The 20703-nt window shown below is 30.7% G+C and overlaps 1 protein-coding gene across 28 annotated transcripts in view; it reads left to right on the top strand.

Annotated features, from left to right (window-relative positions):
- The window catches only part of LOC145277622 (uncharacterized), a 166580-nt gene that overhangs the window by 58517 nt on the left and 87360 nt on the right, over positions 1-20703 (top strand). For all 28 annotated transcript variants that reach the window (XR_013868180.1, XR_013868173.1, XR_013868175.1 and 25 more), the window contains 2 exons: positions 5246-5348; positions 10527-10663. Coding sequence is in view for 12 of the 28 variants with exons in the window: in XM_080129169.1 (XP_079985295.1) it covers positions 5246-5348; positions 10527-10663 (240 nt within the window). In the remaining 16 variants the exon portion in view is untranslated. The remainder of the gene's footprint in view (positions 1-5245; positions 5349-10526; positions 10664-20703) is intronic.

The following is a 20703-nucleotide window of genomic DNA, read 5'->3' as shown; positions in this document are numbered from 1 at the left end:
ATATATGATCTTTATATAACATATATATAATATATATGATGTATATGATATGTGTATATATCATATATGCATATATCATATTTACACATATCATAATGTATACATCATACGTATATACATATATGATATACGTGATATATAATATATGAGGTATATATGATATACATACATAATATATATGATATATATATGACATATGACATATATATTTATCATATATATATCATATGATATATAAGATACTAATATCATGTATATGATATAATATATATACGATATTTATATGTATATATATGAGATGATTATATAGGATATATATATATGATATATATATGAGATGATTATATAGGATATATATATATATGATATATATATGAGATAATTATATAGGATGTATATAATAATGATATATATATATGATATATGATAATTATATAGGATATATATAAATATGATATATATATATATTTATATATATATATATGAGATAATTATATAGGGTATTTATAAATATGACATATATTTTATATATATATGAGATAATTATATAGGATATTAATAAATATGATATATATTTTATATATATATATATATGATATATATTTTATATATATATATATATGATATATATTTTATATATATATATATATATGATATATATTTTATATATATATATATATGATATATATTTTATATATATATATATATGATATATATTATATATATATATATATATATTATGTATATATGATATATATGATGTATATATGATATATATTATATATATTATATGTATTATATATGTATGATATATATTATATGTATTATATATGTATGATATATATTATATATATATATATGATATATATTATATATATATATTATGTATATATGATATATATGATATATATAATGTATATATGATATATATTATATATATTATATGTATTATATATGTATGATATATATTATATGTATTATATATGTATGATATATATTATATGTATTATATATGTATGATATATATTATATGTATTATATATGTATGATATATATTATATGTATTATATATGTATGATATATATTATATATATATGTATGATATATATTATATATATATGTATGATATATATTATATATATATGTATGATATATATTATATATATATGTATGATATATATTATATATATGTATGCTATATATTATATATATATGTATGATATATATTATATATATATGTATGATATATATTATATATATATGTATGATATATATTATGTATATATGTATGATATATATATATCATATATATAATATATATTATGTATATATATATTATAAATATGATGTATACTATAAATATGATATATATTATAAATATGATATATATAAATATGATATATGATATATATTATAGTATATGATAGCTATATTATATACATATTATATAATATTATATATATATATATCATATATATGATATATATTATATATATATATGATATATATATATGTATTTGTATATGTCGTATATATTTATATCTCGTATATATATATATATATATATATGTGTGTGTGTGTGTGTAACTGGTATTGCTGCAGTTTATGTCAGGAAAAACTGTCCATCGTTAGCTATTTAATTAATTTGTCAATTTGATATGTCAATAAAGTTAATAAATAGACACAAACAGCGTTCGAGGTCAGTCAAGAGAGCAATCAGTGTATATTTACACACACATGCACACACAGAGACACATAAACACACACACACACACATATATATATATATATATCATGAGTATGTATATGTTTTTAGATATTTGTATATCTCGTATATATATATATACAAGGTGTCCACAAAGTGTGGCTACATTATGTAACCAGACTTTGTGAGCACCCAGTATACACACACGTGTGCATATATATATATATATATATATATATATATATATATATATATAAAGGTGCTCACAAAATCTGGCTACATAATCTACATGATGCTTCCGCAATGTCTGGCTATATAATGTAGCCAGACTTTGTGGACACCCTGTATTTCCATATATATAAATATGTTTATATATATGCATATTTATATATGGATGTATTGTGCAATAAATCCCAAAATCTGTCTATTTTTACATGATGAGGCATCTGTCTGGTTCACTATTGTAATAAACTGCCGCATACAATGATACAAGAAATATCAAGTGTCTTTAATAGGCATTATTTTATGGATTTCCTAATGGAGGAGGCCACTTACAAGTAGAAAACTCCATGCACCATCATTCAGTTTCACAGATTTCTTTGTGTTACACGGCTCACTCCCACCAACGGTGATTGGGCCCCAGATGATTGGGGGGGTCTCTTATAACTTGGAATCCTATGCACGCTTACATCCTTTGAGGATGATTACTCACCATGAGAAGGGGAGTTTATTTGTTAAATCTCTTACTCCCAATAACATGAGGTCACTTATAATAGGGAACTGTAGTTAGTGTTTATACATTTGTGGTTATTTCTCCTATTCACCCTCATGTTCCTTTGAGCCATTGCCTCACCATCACAACAATGATGATCGGAGGAATACCGCGTCCGTCTGTAACTGGTCGCTTGTACATAAAACAATGTAGTAAAACTCACCGTCTGCGTATCTGTCAGCACATATATAATACGAAAAAGGAATATAAAATTCAAAAAGTATGTAGAAAATAAATATTAGTTCAAAAGAATTTAAGTTCTTTTTATTGTTATACTAACTAGAGTCCACTTTTGAAGGCAGTAACGCGCACTTCTTGTATGTATATGTGGATAATATATAGAATGATAGATATGGATATCTATATATATCTGTGGAAATATATTTTATAATATATACCAATTCTTAGTTAAAAAGCTCAATGTAATTACAGAGCAATATAGTGAATAAATGACATAAGACTATATTCCAAAGTTCATGATGTTGACCATCTTATAATTTATTGCTTTTATTCAGTTGACATTTACAATTCTTGACAGTATCTGTTTCGTAGCGCCAAATCAATCACTAAATTATTATATCAATCAGTGAATTTATTATGCCCTCACCTCAACTCACCAGGAGCAATAGAAACAATCAATCCGCAAAAAGGAAATAAAGTACGCTTTGACATGATTAAAATCCGAAAATTGGAAGAGAAGCTGCAAATACCTTTGGTACCATTACGCCATTTTGAATTTTATAAATCAAATCACTAAAGCCAACTAAATGCACTAACATGTTCTATTAACTTGTGAATATTCTGCCAAAATGTTCTATTTAATCATGAGTAAATTTATTAGTTTTAATTAATGTATGCATAATCAATAATTATAACCTATTACACAGGTTTGCATATACGAAACTAAACAAAAAATAATAGTTTACCATTTACGAGTATATTAAATTATTTATTAATTGGAATAGAAACCATACATAATTCATTTCACTTAACTATTATAATCAAATTTATTACTATTTCAATTATAATTTTTTAGCATTAATTAATTCTAAACCTATAATTACGTTTGGTTAAGCTTAAAAATTACATTAAATACTCAGTTAGTTAATATATCGATGGTTTGTTCTAGGGGAGGTAACTCTATCATACTGTAAATTAATTTTAACTTTTTACGCTAAAAGTAAACAATTGAGTATTCAATGTAATTTTTAATCTCAATATATATTAGGAACTTGTCTAAAGCAAAAGCGAAGTTCTCGCAAGTCATTACTTGTCGAGGTTGTCGGATTTTAACCACGTGACTAACATTAAAGCTACTGAAGTGTTTAAATATCACAGAAAAACATCAAAATATTAGCTTGATAACCGCTGAAAAAAAACAAAAAAAATAAATTAAATAAAATAAAATAAAAAAACCGGCAAATTCTTACCAGAGAAAAAAATAAAATAAAATAATGGCATGTCAAAGAAACAAAATATCCGTTTTTATGTCTACTTATTTGCCTTCCGAAGTAATTTCTTAAAAAAATTTCCTTAGATTTTGCCCAAGTTACAATCGACTCTTTGGCTTTGACTGAAAACTATATAATAAATTGCGAGACTATCTTGTTCTCTCTTCTCGACAAAAAACATTCTGGCGTGTAGAGCGGAAGGGACTGGCTTGCTCAGAGAATTCAAATTGGGATGAGGCCATCCAATCATATTCAAGCTATTTCCCTTTTTCATAACATTTCTCAGTATTAGGTTGGTTGGTTGGTTGTTTTACGGCATATCAACCCTTTTCAGGTTATTTAATGCCGAATCCAGTTATTTTGAAGAAAAGTTTTATAGAATATATATTGTTTTTCCAAGTCCGTTTCTATTTAACCCATAGTAAGGACCCTAACAGGTACTACCACTCCGGGTCAGAGTGGACCTGGGAGCAATGGCGATTAAAGGGTGAATCAACACTCCCCAAAGCTCGCAAGCTGGGCCTCACCATCGGATATAGTTTATGGTCATATCCAGGACCACTCAGTACTAGGGCGTATACTTGAGGTTTATAACGTACAAATTTCATGAGCAAAGCTTCTTTCCCAGAATTATCCGTCTGTGGAACACAATACCACAAGACTGCTTCCCAGCTGACTATAACATGGTTGTTTTCAAATCTAATGTGAATAAATTCTTGTTGAACCTTCTTAAGTAATCAAACCCTACCCAAGTTCTACTATTACTGATCATCACATTGTTGTCTCACAATCTACTCGACACTCATTAACTCTTATCCTCGAGTGGTCCTTAGGCCTTGATAAACGGCGACTCTAGTAAAAAAACAAAACAAAAAAAAACAACCAGGAAGTTGGTTCCGAGCATAACCAACCCTCTGCATACCACTATCCACATCAGAAAAACTATTCGAAAATTTGATATCTCACTTCTCTCAGTCTTTTTCAGGGTTATCTCCCCTGGTATGTATACTAGAGTAAGCATATTATAAATAGTTCTTACATTCAATTAATATGTTTGGATATGAATTGCCTTTCAATTTTTACATTGTAATTCCTGCAAAGTTGTCGTTCATGATTGTTTTACTAAATGACCATAGCTGCTCAGTACACAATGACGAAATTTACCCAAATCGTTACCAATCAGTGATATGACATAAAGGTTACAGCGTAATATATGATGTTCTAAAGATTTAATTTCTCCCAAGTATCATTTGATTTATGAAAGCAGATATTTTAAATTTTAAAACGATGCATTTATTTTTATTTTTATTTTTTCAGGGTACAAAAGGGCATTCTGTTTTGAAGAAGAAAACTTACGTTCGGAGGCCGCTCATCGAAGTGGAAGAATACTCAAAGATGCCTACCTCCCGGCGACATGAATGTAAGTTGTTCTGTGGTTCTGCCCTTGCTTATCCGTTCTGGACTAATAGTGGAAACCCACTCATTTACGTGAAATTATTTAAATACATGCATTTTCAATTTACACACACACGCACAAACACGCACGCGCGCGCTAAAGACGGGGTAAAATGATGCCGCGTTAAGTTAAAATGAGTACTTTATGTTAAATTGATGATTGAATGTGGTTAGATTTGTATTCATTTTGCATTCATTATGAATCCCTAACCATGCATCGAACGAATGTCATAACACTTAGTTCGCTGCACATTATAATAAAAAAGGTCCATAAAATATTGCAGCCAGATTGGCCCAGTAGTTTCCAGAAAAAAAAAAGTGGAATTAACAGACAGACAAATAGACAGACAACGGGAAATCTAATATATAAACGACTATATATTGATCGGTCGGTCTGTTTGTCTGCCTCCATATATTCAAACTCTATCTCCTCCGAAACTAAAAGTCACAGAGTGGCGCTAGGGGCCTCAAATGATTGGATTTTTTTTTACGATCCGTTCAATTATGGGTCTTTAACTGGTTAAAATAGTTTTTAAGGACTCAAAAATGGGTCAAAATTGAAAAAAGAAAAAATCGTTATACATTTTGTACATTCATCTTTTTATTTTTTTTAGTTTATTTTTAATTTTTATTTTTTACTCAGATCATATCCGTGTCACGTTGGTACAGTGGTAAGGTGACCAGCTTTGAATGCTTTCGATTCTAGCTGATGGCACCCAAATATTTTTTTTTAATTTCTGAAATCACGACTCTTTAATAATAGAAGCCCCCTACATCAACGCACTGTGCTTTGTTTTTGGTTGAAATTGCAGTAAAATAAAAATAAACGGTATATACGAAATCTGGACCAATGAAAATATCATATTTAAGCGTATTTTACGCTCGGGCAAAGCCCCCCCCCCCCCCGCTAATATAATATATATAGATTTTAGAAGAATATCCATCTCAGTGTGAGTAAGATTAATTTTCTCGAACAAAGATTAATCAAGATTGTAATGATACTGAATCTTATGTCTAGTATCCTTACTCCAATCTTGATCAAAATCCATTACATTATTTTCGTTCGAGAAAATGTAAGAAATGTAAGGCTTAGAAGAAATAGAAATTCAATGAATCTTGTTTTGTTAATGTTTAATGACTATGTATCTATCTATATATCTATAAAGGTGAACGTGTCTGTGTGTCTGTGTACATTTCCCTACGCAATAACTCTCTCAATTTTTAGTCTACAGACTCGAAATTTGATATACAGGGTACTGAGATTTGGGAAAATCTATGTGATCGGTTTTCGGACAGTCATGTGGCTGTTAAGGGGTCAAAATTCAACGATTTGACCTTTGAGAACTCTACCAACTCCTCCAACAATTTTGGGTCTAAACACTTGAAATTGTAGATATAGGTTCCTTGGACATGGATCTAACTTAATAACTTGATTTGAGCCCAAAACAATAAATGTTAAGGGGTCATAATAGGGGTCAAAGTTAAAAAAATTGACCGCTTTTTAAATTTTTTTTTTTGCTCAACAACACCTCCAAACACTCGGGCAACGCTGGGCTGAAATGCTAGTTATATATAAATCTGAAATACTTCATTTTTCACAGATTGTGCTTTTATGATGCCCTCTAAATCCTAAAAAATTTGAAATTTGGGGAATATTTATCAATAGATGTTTAATACCTATTGTAAACATTTTACAAAGTTTAGCAGCATTTTAATTTGCTCGAACGGATCTTATCTCCTTTGTACGCGCTTTACACGGTATTACATTAAACTAAAAATAACCCACATTTTGACTCCTTACGCATAGCAGTTGTGTTTGAACATTTATAATGAATGAATGAATGATTGACTAATTACTTTAGCAGTGTGTGTGTATGTGTGTGTGTATATATATATATATATATATATATATATATACTAGCAAAAGTACCCGTTGTTGACTGAGTACAAAAACAGCCTACATAAAATGGACTCTGATTTATAAAAGTATGATAGGTTATGAAAAGGAACGGTTGTAAAGAGATAGCTTCAAATTTGGGGCTATCAAAACCAAAGCAAAATATGATAAAAGTAAAAATAAAATCGATAAACCCCATAATTTATTATACCATACCTGTTCACACTGAAACACTTATCACAATATTCTGTGGATCTATATTAAAAAAACCTTGTTAAACTTTGTGACATATTTCCATTCTATGGAGGTCAGGCGCGAACGAACACCCCATAATTTTATTATACCATATTTCTTCAAACTGAAACCTAATTATCAAAGTATACTTATGCAGATAGGTATGAAAAGTCTTTATTAAAGTTTGTGCCTATTTCCATTCTATGGAGAGCAGGTGCGAACGCAGACCCCACAATTTTATCATACCATCCCTATTTAAGTTAAAACATACTTATCAAAGTATTCTTATGTACATCTATATCAAAAACACTTGTAAACGTTTTGTTTTTTTTTAATTTTTTATTTCCATACTTTGTGGACCAGGCGCGTACGCAGACCCCAAAATTTTAATCAATCATTATTAGGCCAGATCAAACATACCCATTCCTGTGTCTCGATACATCTTCTATCATTATATATGATCAGTTTTCTATAATAGTCAACCATATAGGAGTCTATTCGTGACCAGACACACACACACAGACATTCAGCTTTATATATATATATATATATATATATATATATATATATATATATACACACACTGCTAAAGTAATTAGTCCATAATTATATATATATATATATATATATATATATATAATATACACATACATGTATATACGTATGCGTAACTATAGTTATACATACATGTATATACATTACATATACATACTTACAACTACTTTTTTTTTTTTTTACACAGTGATCACCACTTATCAAGGCCCGGAAGCCACTTAGGGATAAGGGTTATTGCAAGTACATTACGTTAGTGAGGAGATTTGCTGAAATGTTTACTTAAGGGGGCGGTTCATTAGGAATTTGTTAACATTGGACTTGAAGACAACCAAGTTGTAGTCCGGAGGGAAGCAGACAGACGGAACAGAGTTCCACAGGCGTGCAGTTCAAAGAAAGAAGCTTTGTTCATGGAATCCGCGTTTTGATTTAGGCACAGATATAGAGTGGGGGAAATTTTTGACAGTGGATTCAGCTAGACGGGTGTTTTTCGTGAAAGATTGGCGAGGGGGGCCAGAGATTGGAGTTCAGACGAGCACCTGCCATGGAAATAACGATAAAACAAGGACAGGCTCGCAACGTCTCTTCTGTGGGAGAGAGGTTGCAGGGTAGAGAAAAGGGCATCCCCACTAAGCCACGAAGTCTATTTTGTACTCTGTCAAGGCAGGATAGGCTGTTTTTAGCAGCTCCTGTCCAGATATGGCAACAGTATTCCATCCTTGGACGTACTTGGCTTTTATATAGATAGAGAATTGCATCAGTAGTGAGATATCTTCTGGAGCGGTAGAAGGATCCCACCATCTTTCCAGCGACCTTGGCAACAGACTTGATGTACGTGTTCCATTTCAGATCAGGAGTAAAGGTCAAACCCAGAAGCTTGTCAAAACACGGGGCCTCACCCAGACGAGAGCCATCCATCACAATTGATGCCAGATGGGGATCAGAGCGTACGTTATATATATAAAGCTAGAATTAGTTGATTATTGGGAGGTAGTATAACGAATATACCATGTTTGTAAGACAAAGTACCCTCCATTTATATGCATATTTTAAATTTGTAAATTTGAAACAAGAGTTGCATTTGACTACTGTTATCAATACATATATTCTAAGGTAAATATTTCATTGTACATATTTACGTGTGGATGTGACTGATGCTACTTCTTCAATCATGAACATGACAAACGCTAACTCTTGTATTGCCTCCTCCATACATAGTTTTTTTTTCAAATGGATTGAGAACCACAGATATCATGCTCCCCATATAGCTCTGAACCAGGATTTCCCAACAGGTTCCTGGTCCTGGATATGACCTTAAACTATATCCGATGGTGAGGCCCCAGCTTGCAGGCCTTAGGGAGTGTGGAGCCACCCTTTAATTGCCATTGCTCCTAGATCCACTCTGACCCGGAGTGGTAGCACCTGTTAGGGTCCCAGCTATGGGTTAAATAGAATACGACTTAAAAAACAAATATACTATATTAAAAAATCGTTCTTCAAAATCACCAGATTCGGCATTAAATAACCTGAAAAGGGTTGATATGCCGTAAAACAAAACAACCAACCAACAACCAAACAACAGGTTCCGTACCGCCCACTAGGAGGGCGTTACGAGACTTCAGGTGGGCGATAGCCAAATTTATCCTATAGGGGGCCCCTGTGATTTTTTTAGGGGACGGTTAAAGACTAAAAGTTTCTATTAACATTACTAGGTGTTTCTCAACTCCTTTTCTTTGAGATTCATAATTCATGTGGAAATTGATTGCATTACACTTATTTTTAATTGGAAAAGTTAATCCAAGAATTGTATCCTGTAATGATGAAAAAAAAAACTTAAGTGTTTCCTGAATTTGCTTGATTTCCGATTCACATTTTCAACAAGTCTTTCTCATCCGTCGAATAGAAACCGAATGGATGTAGTGAAAAATGGTGATCTAAGACTTCTTATCGAATATGGGATCAAATATTCCAAAAGTTGTTGCCGATCAACAACAATCTGCACAATGATCGGTGATTCCTATGATTATTATTCTAATTGTTATCTTATTAATTATTGTATTAGCAATAGTATGATATATTAATTTACACACTTGAATAATTGTTGTTACTGCTCCCATTCGATCGACACTGTAGAATTTTGTTTAATAAACTACATGAATATTCATTTATTTATTTTCACTTTAATTATGTACTGCCACCACTACTAACATTATGTAAGGATGCATGTAGAGAACGGTGATAGTAGGTATCAGTGTTTTAGGGGCATTTGCCGAAAAAGGTTCAGAAACCCTGCTCTAAACTGTCTGCTAATATTTTCTGTTCGATATGGTTAGCGTGTGGTGATACCGTCCTGATCCTGCCAGATTTCAACGAATGAATCGGACTTTGTAGTTTCTAGTTATACCTCTATTAATCCGATCATACACAAATTAACTATTCATTTTCTTTTTAATCTTTCAGATGACAGCGGTTATCAACTGGGCAGCTTCCACGATGCAAGGGCCTTTTCAAACGCAGTAATGGACGACAGTTACGACCTTCAATCTCAGTCCAGGGGTCGTGATCATCGCCTATTGAGTCACATGAACGACGCGTTGGTAAGAGTTATTTCCAAATATTTTTCTTCAATTAAACTTCATCTGATCGTGTTTTTTTTTAATTCATTTATTCGAATGGATTAGTCTTTATTCAACATCAGAAACAAAACCATCCTTTAATCTCCAAATCAGATAAATGTCTGAAACATTTTTTCTCGCAAAGTCACAAAAATAGAATGTTTCATCACACTGCAGTTTTTGTTCATCGGTTTTATATGGCGTTTTCAAAGCTATATAATTGTTGACAGCTCACTTTTCGTTACTATACTTATAAGTCAGCTAAATAACATCTATATTAAATGTTCTGAAAAGGGGTATGTGCGTACATGTGTATGGAAAGAGGAATTTGTAATAACGAACAAATTAATGAAAAAATAAAATTGGGAATAAGGTGCAGGTGTATGAAAATGAAAATTGGAAATAAGGTAGAAGAGTATTCTGTAGTAAAATGAACAAGCTGCATAGCTGGGCGGATCTTTTTGTTCAATCAAACCAAGATCGGTTTACTTGATTTTAATCGAACACAACGACAATTTTGTTTATATGTCAATTAATATTCCATTAAAAGAATGATCTAGACGTGTAAAAGATTGCAATTAAGTATCCATCTTTATTCAGATGTACACAATTCTAAATGAAATAGAAATGATTAAATAAACTAAATATTTTCCAGATCCTTTTTCCATTAAGCAATATCGATACTTGCGATTGGTAATAGTATAAATTGCTTTGTATAAATCTAATTTCTTTTAACGCGCAGGTGCGACATTATTTTTATTTGTTTGTTTAGAAGGCGTAATACACTTTAATGTAAATTTGAAAACATTATATTCCGTTACATTGAATGATGATTTCCGTAACAGCCGTACAATATATATGTGTTCATTTCAATAGTATGCAGTATTGAATGATTGGACGTGCCATACCTGTGGTTTCATGGATTAAATGCAACCGAGAAGATGCGTGACCTCGTCTTAACGTGTTTAATCCATTCCTCAGTTGGTGATCTATATATATGAAATACGGCATAATCACGTTGGCACGCCGGTTCTCGTTAGATCACCGAAGTTAAGCAACGTTGAGCTTAGTTAGTATCAAATGGGTGACCCTTTGAGAATACCAGGTGTTGTATGTAGGAGGACCTTGACACCTTCCTGCAAGAATTATAAAACCTTAACGTTGTCACATCCTCTGACCAGGATTCACATGCGACTGGGAACGGCTTAGAGTTTATATTCTAACGACACTTCCTCCTTTGGAAGAAGCAGGTTTAATCCATCTAGAGTTAATTCTGTGTCGTGTCAGTGTGTGTGTGTGTGTGTATATATATATTTATATATATATATATAAGCTATATATGATTATCCACGGGCAGTTGTTTCGGCGTTTACGACTCATCAGTGTGGCTAAATGGAACTAGCGGATCCATACAGATTTAAAACCGCAGCTTAGTAGTCAATTATCTAAACCCCGCGTTCAAAACTGGCCATAGTAGAAATTATTAAAAAAAATATATATATATTTACTTTTTTACGTATTCCACATATTATAATCTTCCATAATTAAGTGGGCCTCCAATTCTATTCGTAGAATTAACGATTTATCAAATATTACTATATTTCTATATGCGTCTAGCATTTTAGGGTGGTTTAGTCCGTCTGTCGTTCTGTTACGCTTTCATTTCGTCTCCCATATTTAAGTTTGGCATAAAATTTTCATCGCCAAGCGCATATGTTGAGTGGACGCATCTTAAAAATAATCGCGCCCATCCTATTTTTTCACGTGTGTACCAATCATCTTCATGGTCGACATTTTCCTCCCATTTTTCCTCTTATGAATAAAGACTAATCCATTTTTTAATCCATTTTGTTAAAATTAAGATTTTTTTTGTTGAAAGAAATGCGATGTAACTTATACGTTTTCCTATTAAAAATCATAAGTAAAATTTACAAAAAAAGCGTTCTTTTTGGAACACTTCAACACGTTTCTCCCTTCCCACTTCTCGCCTTCCTTCCCCCCGTCCCGCTGCTATTACAACTTTGAAACAGTCAAAAGAAAATATGACGTCACATGATTTTATGTTCAAGACATTTTCATGCTAAAAAAATATTTCATCGATAAAACGCATGTTGAGAAATATTAGATCTTCGTTTCGTTTCTAAATTCATGGATATTCGAGAAAGCGTTCACTGGTCATCGTTTGAGTGAAAACTCGTGCACTTTTGGCATGAATGGAAAAAGAGTTTTGTGTGGGTGTTTTGCTTTGAACTTTTAAAGAAACTTTCGGAGCAAGTTGAACAGGAACGGGTGAATTCAAATCTCACCCTTTTTGCGTGCGTGTTTAGGGAATTCTTTCAATTAAAATTCGGTATTGTAGACATGAGAACGAACAAAAAGCTGTAATCCCCAGGATTCGATCGCAATTTTTATCGAAAAAGTTAGCACAATTTCGGATCGATTTTGTTTCGCTTGATTTTTTTTAAAGGCAAAAACCAAATTAATATGACCTTTTCAGGACAATTTAGTGAAACACTAGTTGAGGGAATTATTATGAAATAGTTTAGGAAATAATTTTTGTCGATTAAATAAAATCGTCTGTCATTCAGACGATTTAAATAAAGCTTCATCTTTTTAATAATAATAATAATAATAATAATAATAATAATAAGGATAAAAAAACAAGCAAGAACCGACGCACAAAAATGTCATTTACTAAATTAATAAAATTCAGTATTTAATGAGTAGCGAGTGGGTAGAATTTTCTGGGGTAACGATCCCCCACACTTTTTTGAATGTCACTAAAAAAAAAATAATAAAATATCGAAGCGGATTGAGTATATTTTCAATAAAACTGAATCGAAATAAGTTTTAAGGACATCCCTTTGTATTCCTCAGACCTATTTATTTGATATGATGGAAAGCTAATAAACGTTTGTGACCATTCCGACTGGCTCTTACAATTAGTAATACAAATGTATTAATATCGATAAAATATTAATATTTGCAAATTTAATATCCGGAAAAAAAAACTCAATGTTCGAGATATAACATCAACATTAGTCAAAATATGCAAATTATCATTTACAAAAGTTATATAAAATAAAGAATACAACCTACAAAATATTATTTCCTTATTTGCATTGGATTTTACTGATTTTCAACGAATTCCGGTGATCAAATTTTATTGCGTGACTAAATTCATGGGCATCTATTCATTATATTTTTATGCTTTTTTGAATATTACAATTTTCAAGGTTTTCAATTTTTTTTACGCTAACTAATCTATACTTTTATTTTGCTAGATATTTTCCTATGCAGAGAGAAAAGGCTTTATTTTTGAAACTCCACGGAATAATACTACTACTAATAATAATTATAATAATAATATAATGTTAATTTGCATAGTTGAATTCTCCTCATATATGTATAATTGGACTATCCTGTCGATTTTGACGTATGCGATTCACACAACAACTAAGTTGTTCGAAATTCACACAGCTGATTTGTTTATAGTGGTAAAAGTTATATAGAACCATCCATCTTTCTGGAATAACTGCTAATCTCGGTCGGTGCAAGTGATTGCCACAGACAGAGCGGACAGTAGACCTCAGGTTTTACATCATGTGTATATATAATATAATAATATATATATATATATATATATATATTTATTTATTTATTTATTTATATATATATATTGGGTGGGTGATTTCGCCAAATACGTGTTAACAAAGGATTATTATCGAAATTATAATCGAATACTTTTTTCCACATTCTGTTTAATGTATGTCGTCTGTTGCAAATTAATTTACTCAGAAGAAAGCACAATTTTCTGACGAATGCTAATAATTTCCTTCTCTTCTACCGAATTTCACTGTTTTTGGTTCTGATAAATGAGACAGCAAAACAGCAGTGTCTAATTTTAGTATCTTGCTTTGCCTGGGTCCCGGGCAGCTGTTTGCTGTTTTTAGAAAGCAGCCAGCCAACACTCCGCCTGACACTTACTGTGAATCATGCAACCACTTCCATCCATTTTTAGTCTTCTTTCGCAGAAGGTGCAAAGTAAACTGACACGAAAGAACATAGCCGTCGCTGATACTAAAATTTTTACGTTTTTTTTCTTTTTTTTTTTTTTTTTACTTTTTTTCTGACAAGCATTAGGAATGGAGCTGATTTATGTAATTTTACAAGGCGCCATATTGGATTCTGTAAAAAAAATACATCGGGCGATAAATGTTTCTTATTTGTATGCTATATTATTTACCGATGGACTAATTAATTTTGTCAATTTATGTAAGATAAAAAAGTCGTACTTATGCAGAGTACAGGCCGTGCTGAAATAATAACATTATTATTTAGAAACCCAATCTTAACATGGAGACTTAAATGTCAAACCCAAATAATTACTATGAATACCAAGAGACATTTAACTTTATTCTTTTAACTATACTCTACACACACATACATACACACATGCATACACACATGCATACACACATGCATACATATAATAAAATTAAATTTGCATTTACAACATTTAAATTACAATGTACGACATTTATTTTTTTCGAACAGGGAATCCAAAATAGAGATAATTAATTACTTATTCCATGGAGTTTCAAAGAATGAATCTTATTCTCAAAGAAAAGCTGTTAAAATGATTTTTATATAGATTAGCTACAATTTTGCTGGCTAGCACATAGTTTGAAAACTTCAAAGTCTGAGAGGAGTAATGTTCTAAAAATATATATATATATATAGATAAAGAAAGGATTTCAGATTGAGGCACAATGTACGATGGTGTAATTAGATCGTAAAACAATATCCATACAGAGGAGGGTGGTTAGGAAATTAATTAATCCATTGGCAATTGTCGGTAAATCCAGTGGTAGAATATTTATCCGCATGCATGTATTTAAAATATATTTAAGATGTGTTCAAAATGTAAAAGAACAGATATTTCCACCGCTCGGAAACAGGTCACCAAAATGAACTGCGAAAATGCTCTTTTACATTTTAAACACATCTTAAATATATTTTAAATATTTTACATTTTGAATACTTTCTGACGAGGACGCTTCACAGAACGTCTGAAACGCGGTAAAAACTATTTTAATGCTTTAAAAAAATTATTACAATGATGTAAACATATTTTTTAAATGAAAAATCAAAACACGGAATAATAAAATAATGTTAAAAAATACATGCACATTGTTGGTGACCTCTTTCATTTAAATATTTCAATATATATATAGTCTGTTTATTATACAAATATTATTGATTACATATGTGCATACATGTTTCAGTGGAGTCCCAAATCAGGGACAACACTTCATCAGGCCAAAAAGATTACATTGGTTTTTATAAGATATTTGGGTGCGATCTACATTTTGAGGAAGGTTGGGGTGTATACTTTGTGAATGTGAGCCGCTGAGTGATTTTTGTATGTGTGGTGAGGGGAAGGGGAATTCTGTTTCCCATGTTCAGAAGAGAGGTGTTAGGTGATTCTTTTAACTTGGCGGTTGTTCATTGCCTTTGATTTGAAAATTTCTTTTAGCTTAGGTTGTTTATCTGGTTGAATATATTTTATTTGTGGTTACTTTAATTTTCTTTTGACAAATGTTATTTTAATTTTTTTTATTTCTCGTTTTTTTTTTAAATCATTTATTTTTAGTTTTCAGTAGGGCTGAGGGGGGAACGAATCCTACGATTAGGCTATTGACAGTTTGGAAGTACTAGAATTCTATTAGTCTGGCGGCTACTTATCTTGCTTTGATCTAAAGTACTTTTACGTTCTAGTGATGACCAGAATATATGTGTTACGTTGTTTCATGGTTATCCGTATTTTACTGCTGGGGACTCTCTATTGATAAGTGTTTTTTACTTATTTATTTTTCATTATGTATTTTTTTATACATTAATCTACTTTAGTATTTTGTGCTATTTTTCATTCTTTCGTTAGTTTTTCGGGTTTCTTATTTGTTTGTGTACATATGATATATATATACCAATGTAATCTTGACACCCGTTTCAATATCAATTCTTTTTTAGTCTGAAGTGTTTACCCTTAATTGGGACTCCGCTGAAACATGTATGCACATATGTAACCAATAATGTTTGTATAATAAACAGACTTTATACCAGCTCTGTCCTGCATTGAGCACTCTTTAATAACCACGCGAGTTTCATTGGATTTACATCTAGAAAACCAATCGATACAACCGGTATATATATATATATATATATATATATATATATATATGTATGTATATATATATGTATGTATATATATATGTATGTATATATATATGTATGTATATATATATGTATGTATATATATATGTATGTATATATATATGTATGTATATATATATGTATGTATATATATATGTATGTATATATATATGTATGTATATATATATGTATGTATATATATATGTATGTATATATATATATATATGTATGTATATATATATATATATGTATATATATATATATATGTATGTATATATATGTATATATATATATATGTATGTATATATATATATATATGTATGTATATATATATGTATGTATATATATATGTATGTATATATATATGTATGTATATATATATATATGTATGTATATATATATATGTATGTATATATATATGTATGTATATATATATGTATGTATATATATATGTATGTATATATATATGTATGTATATATATATATATGTATGTATATATATATATGTATGTATATATATATATATATGTATGTATATATATATGTATGTATATATATATGTATGTATATATATATGTATGTATATATATATGTATATATATATGTATGTATATATATATGTATGTATATATATATGTATGTATATATATATGTATGTATGTATATATATATGTATGTATATATATATATATGTATGTATATATATATGTATGTATATATATATGTATGTATATATATATATATGTATGTATATATATATGTATGTATATATATATGTATGTATATATATATGTATGTATATATATATGTATGTATATATATATATATGTATGTATATATATATGTATGTATATATATATGTATGTATATATATATGTATGTATATATATATGTATGTATATATATATGTATGTATATATATATGTATGTATATATATATGTATGTATATATATATGTATGTATATATATATGTATGTATGTATATATATATGTATGTATATATATATGTATGTATATATATATGTATGTATATATATATGTATGTATATATATATGTATGTATGTATATATATATGTATGTATGTATATATATATATATATATATATATATATACATACATGACAACCAAAAAAAGTATGCTGAAATCATCAGGGAACGCATAGAATCGCAAAAGATAGGAACTCGTGATTTCTGGAAAATCTATAATAATGTGGTGAATAAAGGGCAATCAGTAATTCCTCCACTATCCAACAATCAGAAGATCGCATGCACGGCAACCGAGAAGGCGGAACTGCTTACCCGGCGATTCGCTTCCAACTCCACCTTAGAGCAAACAAACAATTCCCTCCCAAATTTTTCTATGCATACTGAAGCCACACTAGATGATGTGAAAATCATCTCCTGTCCGTGATATCATAAAAAAAAACTCCAGGGCGTGTTGGCATGATCTTATCCCTGATATACTAATTAAGAAATGCTCAGCTGAACTAGCCCCAGTATTTTTCAAGCTCTACAATAAATGCCTTACTGAATTTTGCTTCCCTAATTGCTGGAAAGTGGCCTCTGTGGTACCAGCGTACAAGAATTCTGATGAAAGGACTCTCAATTACTGCCCTATTAGTCTTCTCCTCGTCTCTGCTAAAATCTTTGAGACCTTATTTAATAAAGCATTAGTCCACCACCGTGCAAAAGCAAATCTTCTCTCTGACAAACAGTATGGATTTAGGCAATATTGTTTTACTGCAGATATTTTAACAGTCATCTCTGAACGTATATACCATGTACTGGATAAGGCGGGCGAAGCCAGGGCTGTAGCCCTTTATATATCCGAAACCTTTGACAAAGTCTGCCACGAAGGGTTACTAATGAAAATTAAATGCTACGGCATAACTGGACGTATACCAAATATGACTAGATCCTTCTTAGGCAATAGGACCATCCAGATTGTCATTGATGAACGTACATGCAAGCAGCATAACATTAATGCGGGAGTGCCTCGGGAGTAGATCCTTGAACCACTATTATTCCTGATATTCACAAACGACCTCACTGATAATATTGTGTCCGAGATGGGTATATTTGCTCATAATACAACGCTCTATAACATGCATGAGGGAAGAACGGATGTGCGTAAATCTAAAACAATGGCAGAATCGTTAGAAAATGACTTACAGATCGTAGAGGAATGGAACTGCAAATGGATGGTGACATTTAATGCTAGTAAGACCAAGTTGCTCTCCTTTAACAATTACAAGAAGCCTCTCCAACCGCCTATATCCATGACAAATAATACCCTACCTGAGAATTCTTCCTTCAAACTTCTAGGTCTAACATTTTCAGCCAATATGAACTGGAATAAATCCATTGGGGACATTACGAAAGCTGCTGCAAAGGAGGTGGGTTTCCTCTATCGAGCTAGAAGAATACTCACACCTGTGAGTATTCTGTACCTCTACAAAGCGACTATTCGCCCATGCATGGAATATTGTTACCGCATATGGGCTGGTGCATCTACAACTAGCCTTTATCTCTTGGATAGGGTCCAAAAAAGAGTTTCCAATCTAATAGGTCCCACTTTGTCAACTACTAAGCTTCAACCCCTGTCCCATCCCCGCAATGTTGCATCTCTGTGCCTGTTTTACAAATATTTTAATGGAATGTGCTCTGATGAACTCATTGCACTTGTGCCCCCTTGACTTACATATCCTCGACAAACCCGCTTAGCAACAAAATCTCACCCCTCCACTGTTGAGGTGCCTAAATGCCAGAAAGCTTTATATTCTAATAGTTTCTTCCCTCGAACAGCTGAACTTTGGATTTCCCTTCCTGCTATCTGCTTTTCCGTCTGTACTGGTATATAGAAGTTTAAATGTAACATAAGCCAACATATTGTTAAATTTTCCAAGGCATGGTCCCAAATAGTAGGCCCTTATGTCCAAGTAGCGATATGCCTTGTTAGGGGTGAACGTGATTAATATATATGTATATATGCATATGTATGTATATGTGTGTGTGTACCTTTGCTATATCTCGAATATTGAGCTTTTTTAGCTGGATAGGATTTTCCTATAAATATTACCATTAATTATATTATGCATTTCAAGTTTTAAAATTAAAAACTTTTTCAATTTCTTGATTTAATTCTGAAACATATATATATATATATATATATATATATGCTATTAAACAGTTATGATGTTTTGAAGATGAATGCGCAAATAGAAACATGTGATTGGATGGCAAAAAAAAGGAATAGGCAGAGTACATATCACTGAGAAAGTTATCTTTACGCTGCTAACAACCAAGTTCAAATCTGACGTAACTTTAAAGAATAGTTTTTAAAACTAGATACATGTTTCATAAATTTAAATGAAATTAATATAATCTAACAAATAAAACATAAATATCAATAAAAACTGAGTTATCTTTTCTTTAATAAACCGCAAAAAAGAGTATTCTACTTCAATTCAATTTTGCTTTAAAATATCGTTTCTGATGTTTTGTGCCAATATAAACAATACGTAAATAAATTCATCGTAGTTACTCTGTCATGCAAATATTAAGTAACATATTTTTTTCACGCTGTTTCATAAATATTTTCCTTCGTACTAATTATAAAACGGTATAAACTAGACGACGATGGAAACTGACATACATGGGTACTGTAGCAACACCGATTAAGGAGCGGATATATACCAATAAAGTTGTTTTTTTTTTGTTAACCATACAGTTAAGCAGATTTTCTAGCGGAAATATATTCAAATTCTAGATCTTTCGCCCTCATTAATTGACTTTTATGCTGCC

The sequence above is a fragment of the Euprymna scolopes genome, chromosome 6 (assembly GCF_053919585.1).
Source record: "Euprymna scolopes isolate OS-2025 chromosome 6, ASM5391958v1, whole genome shotgun sequence".
NCBI classification, from domain to species: Eukaryota; Metazoa; Mollusca; class Cephalopoda; order Sepiida; family Sepiolidae; genus Euprymna; species Euprymna scolopes.
This window is presented reverse-complemented; position numbering and strand designations above follow the sequence as displayed.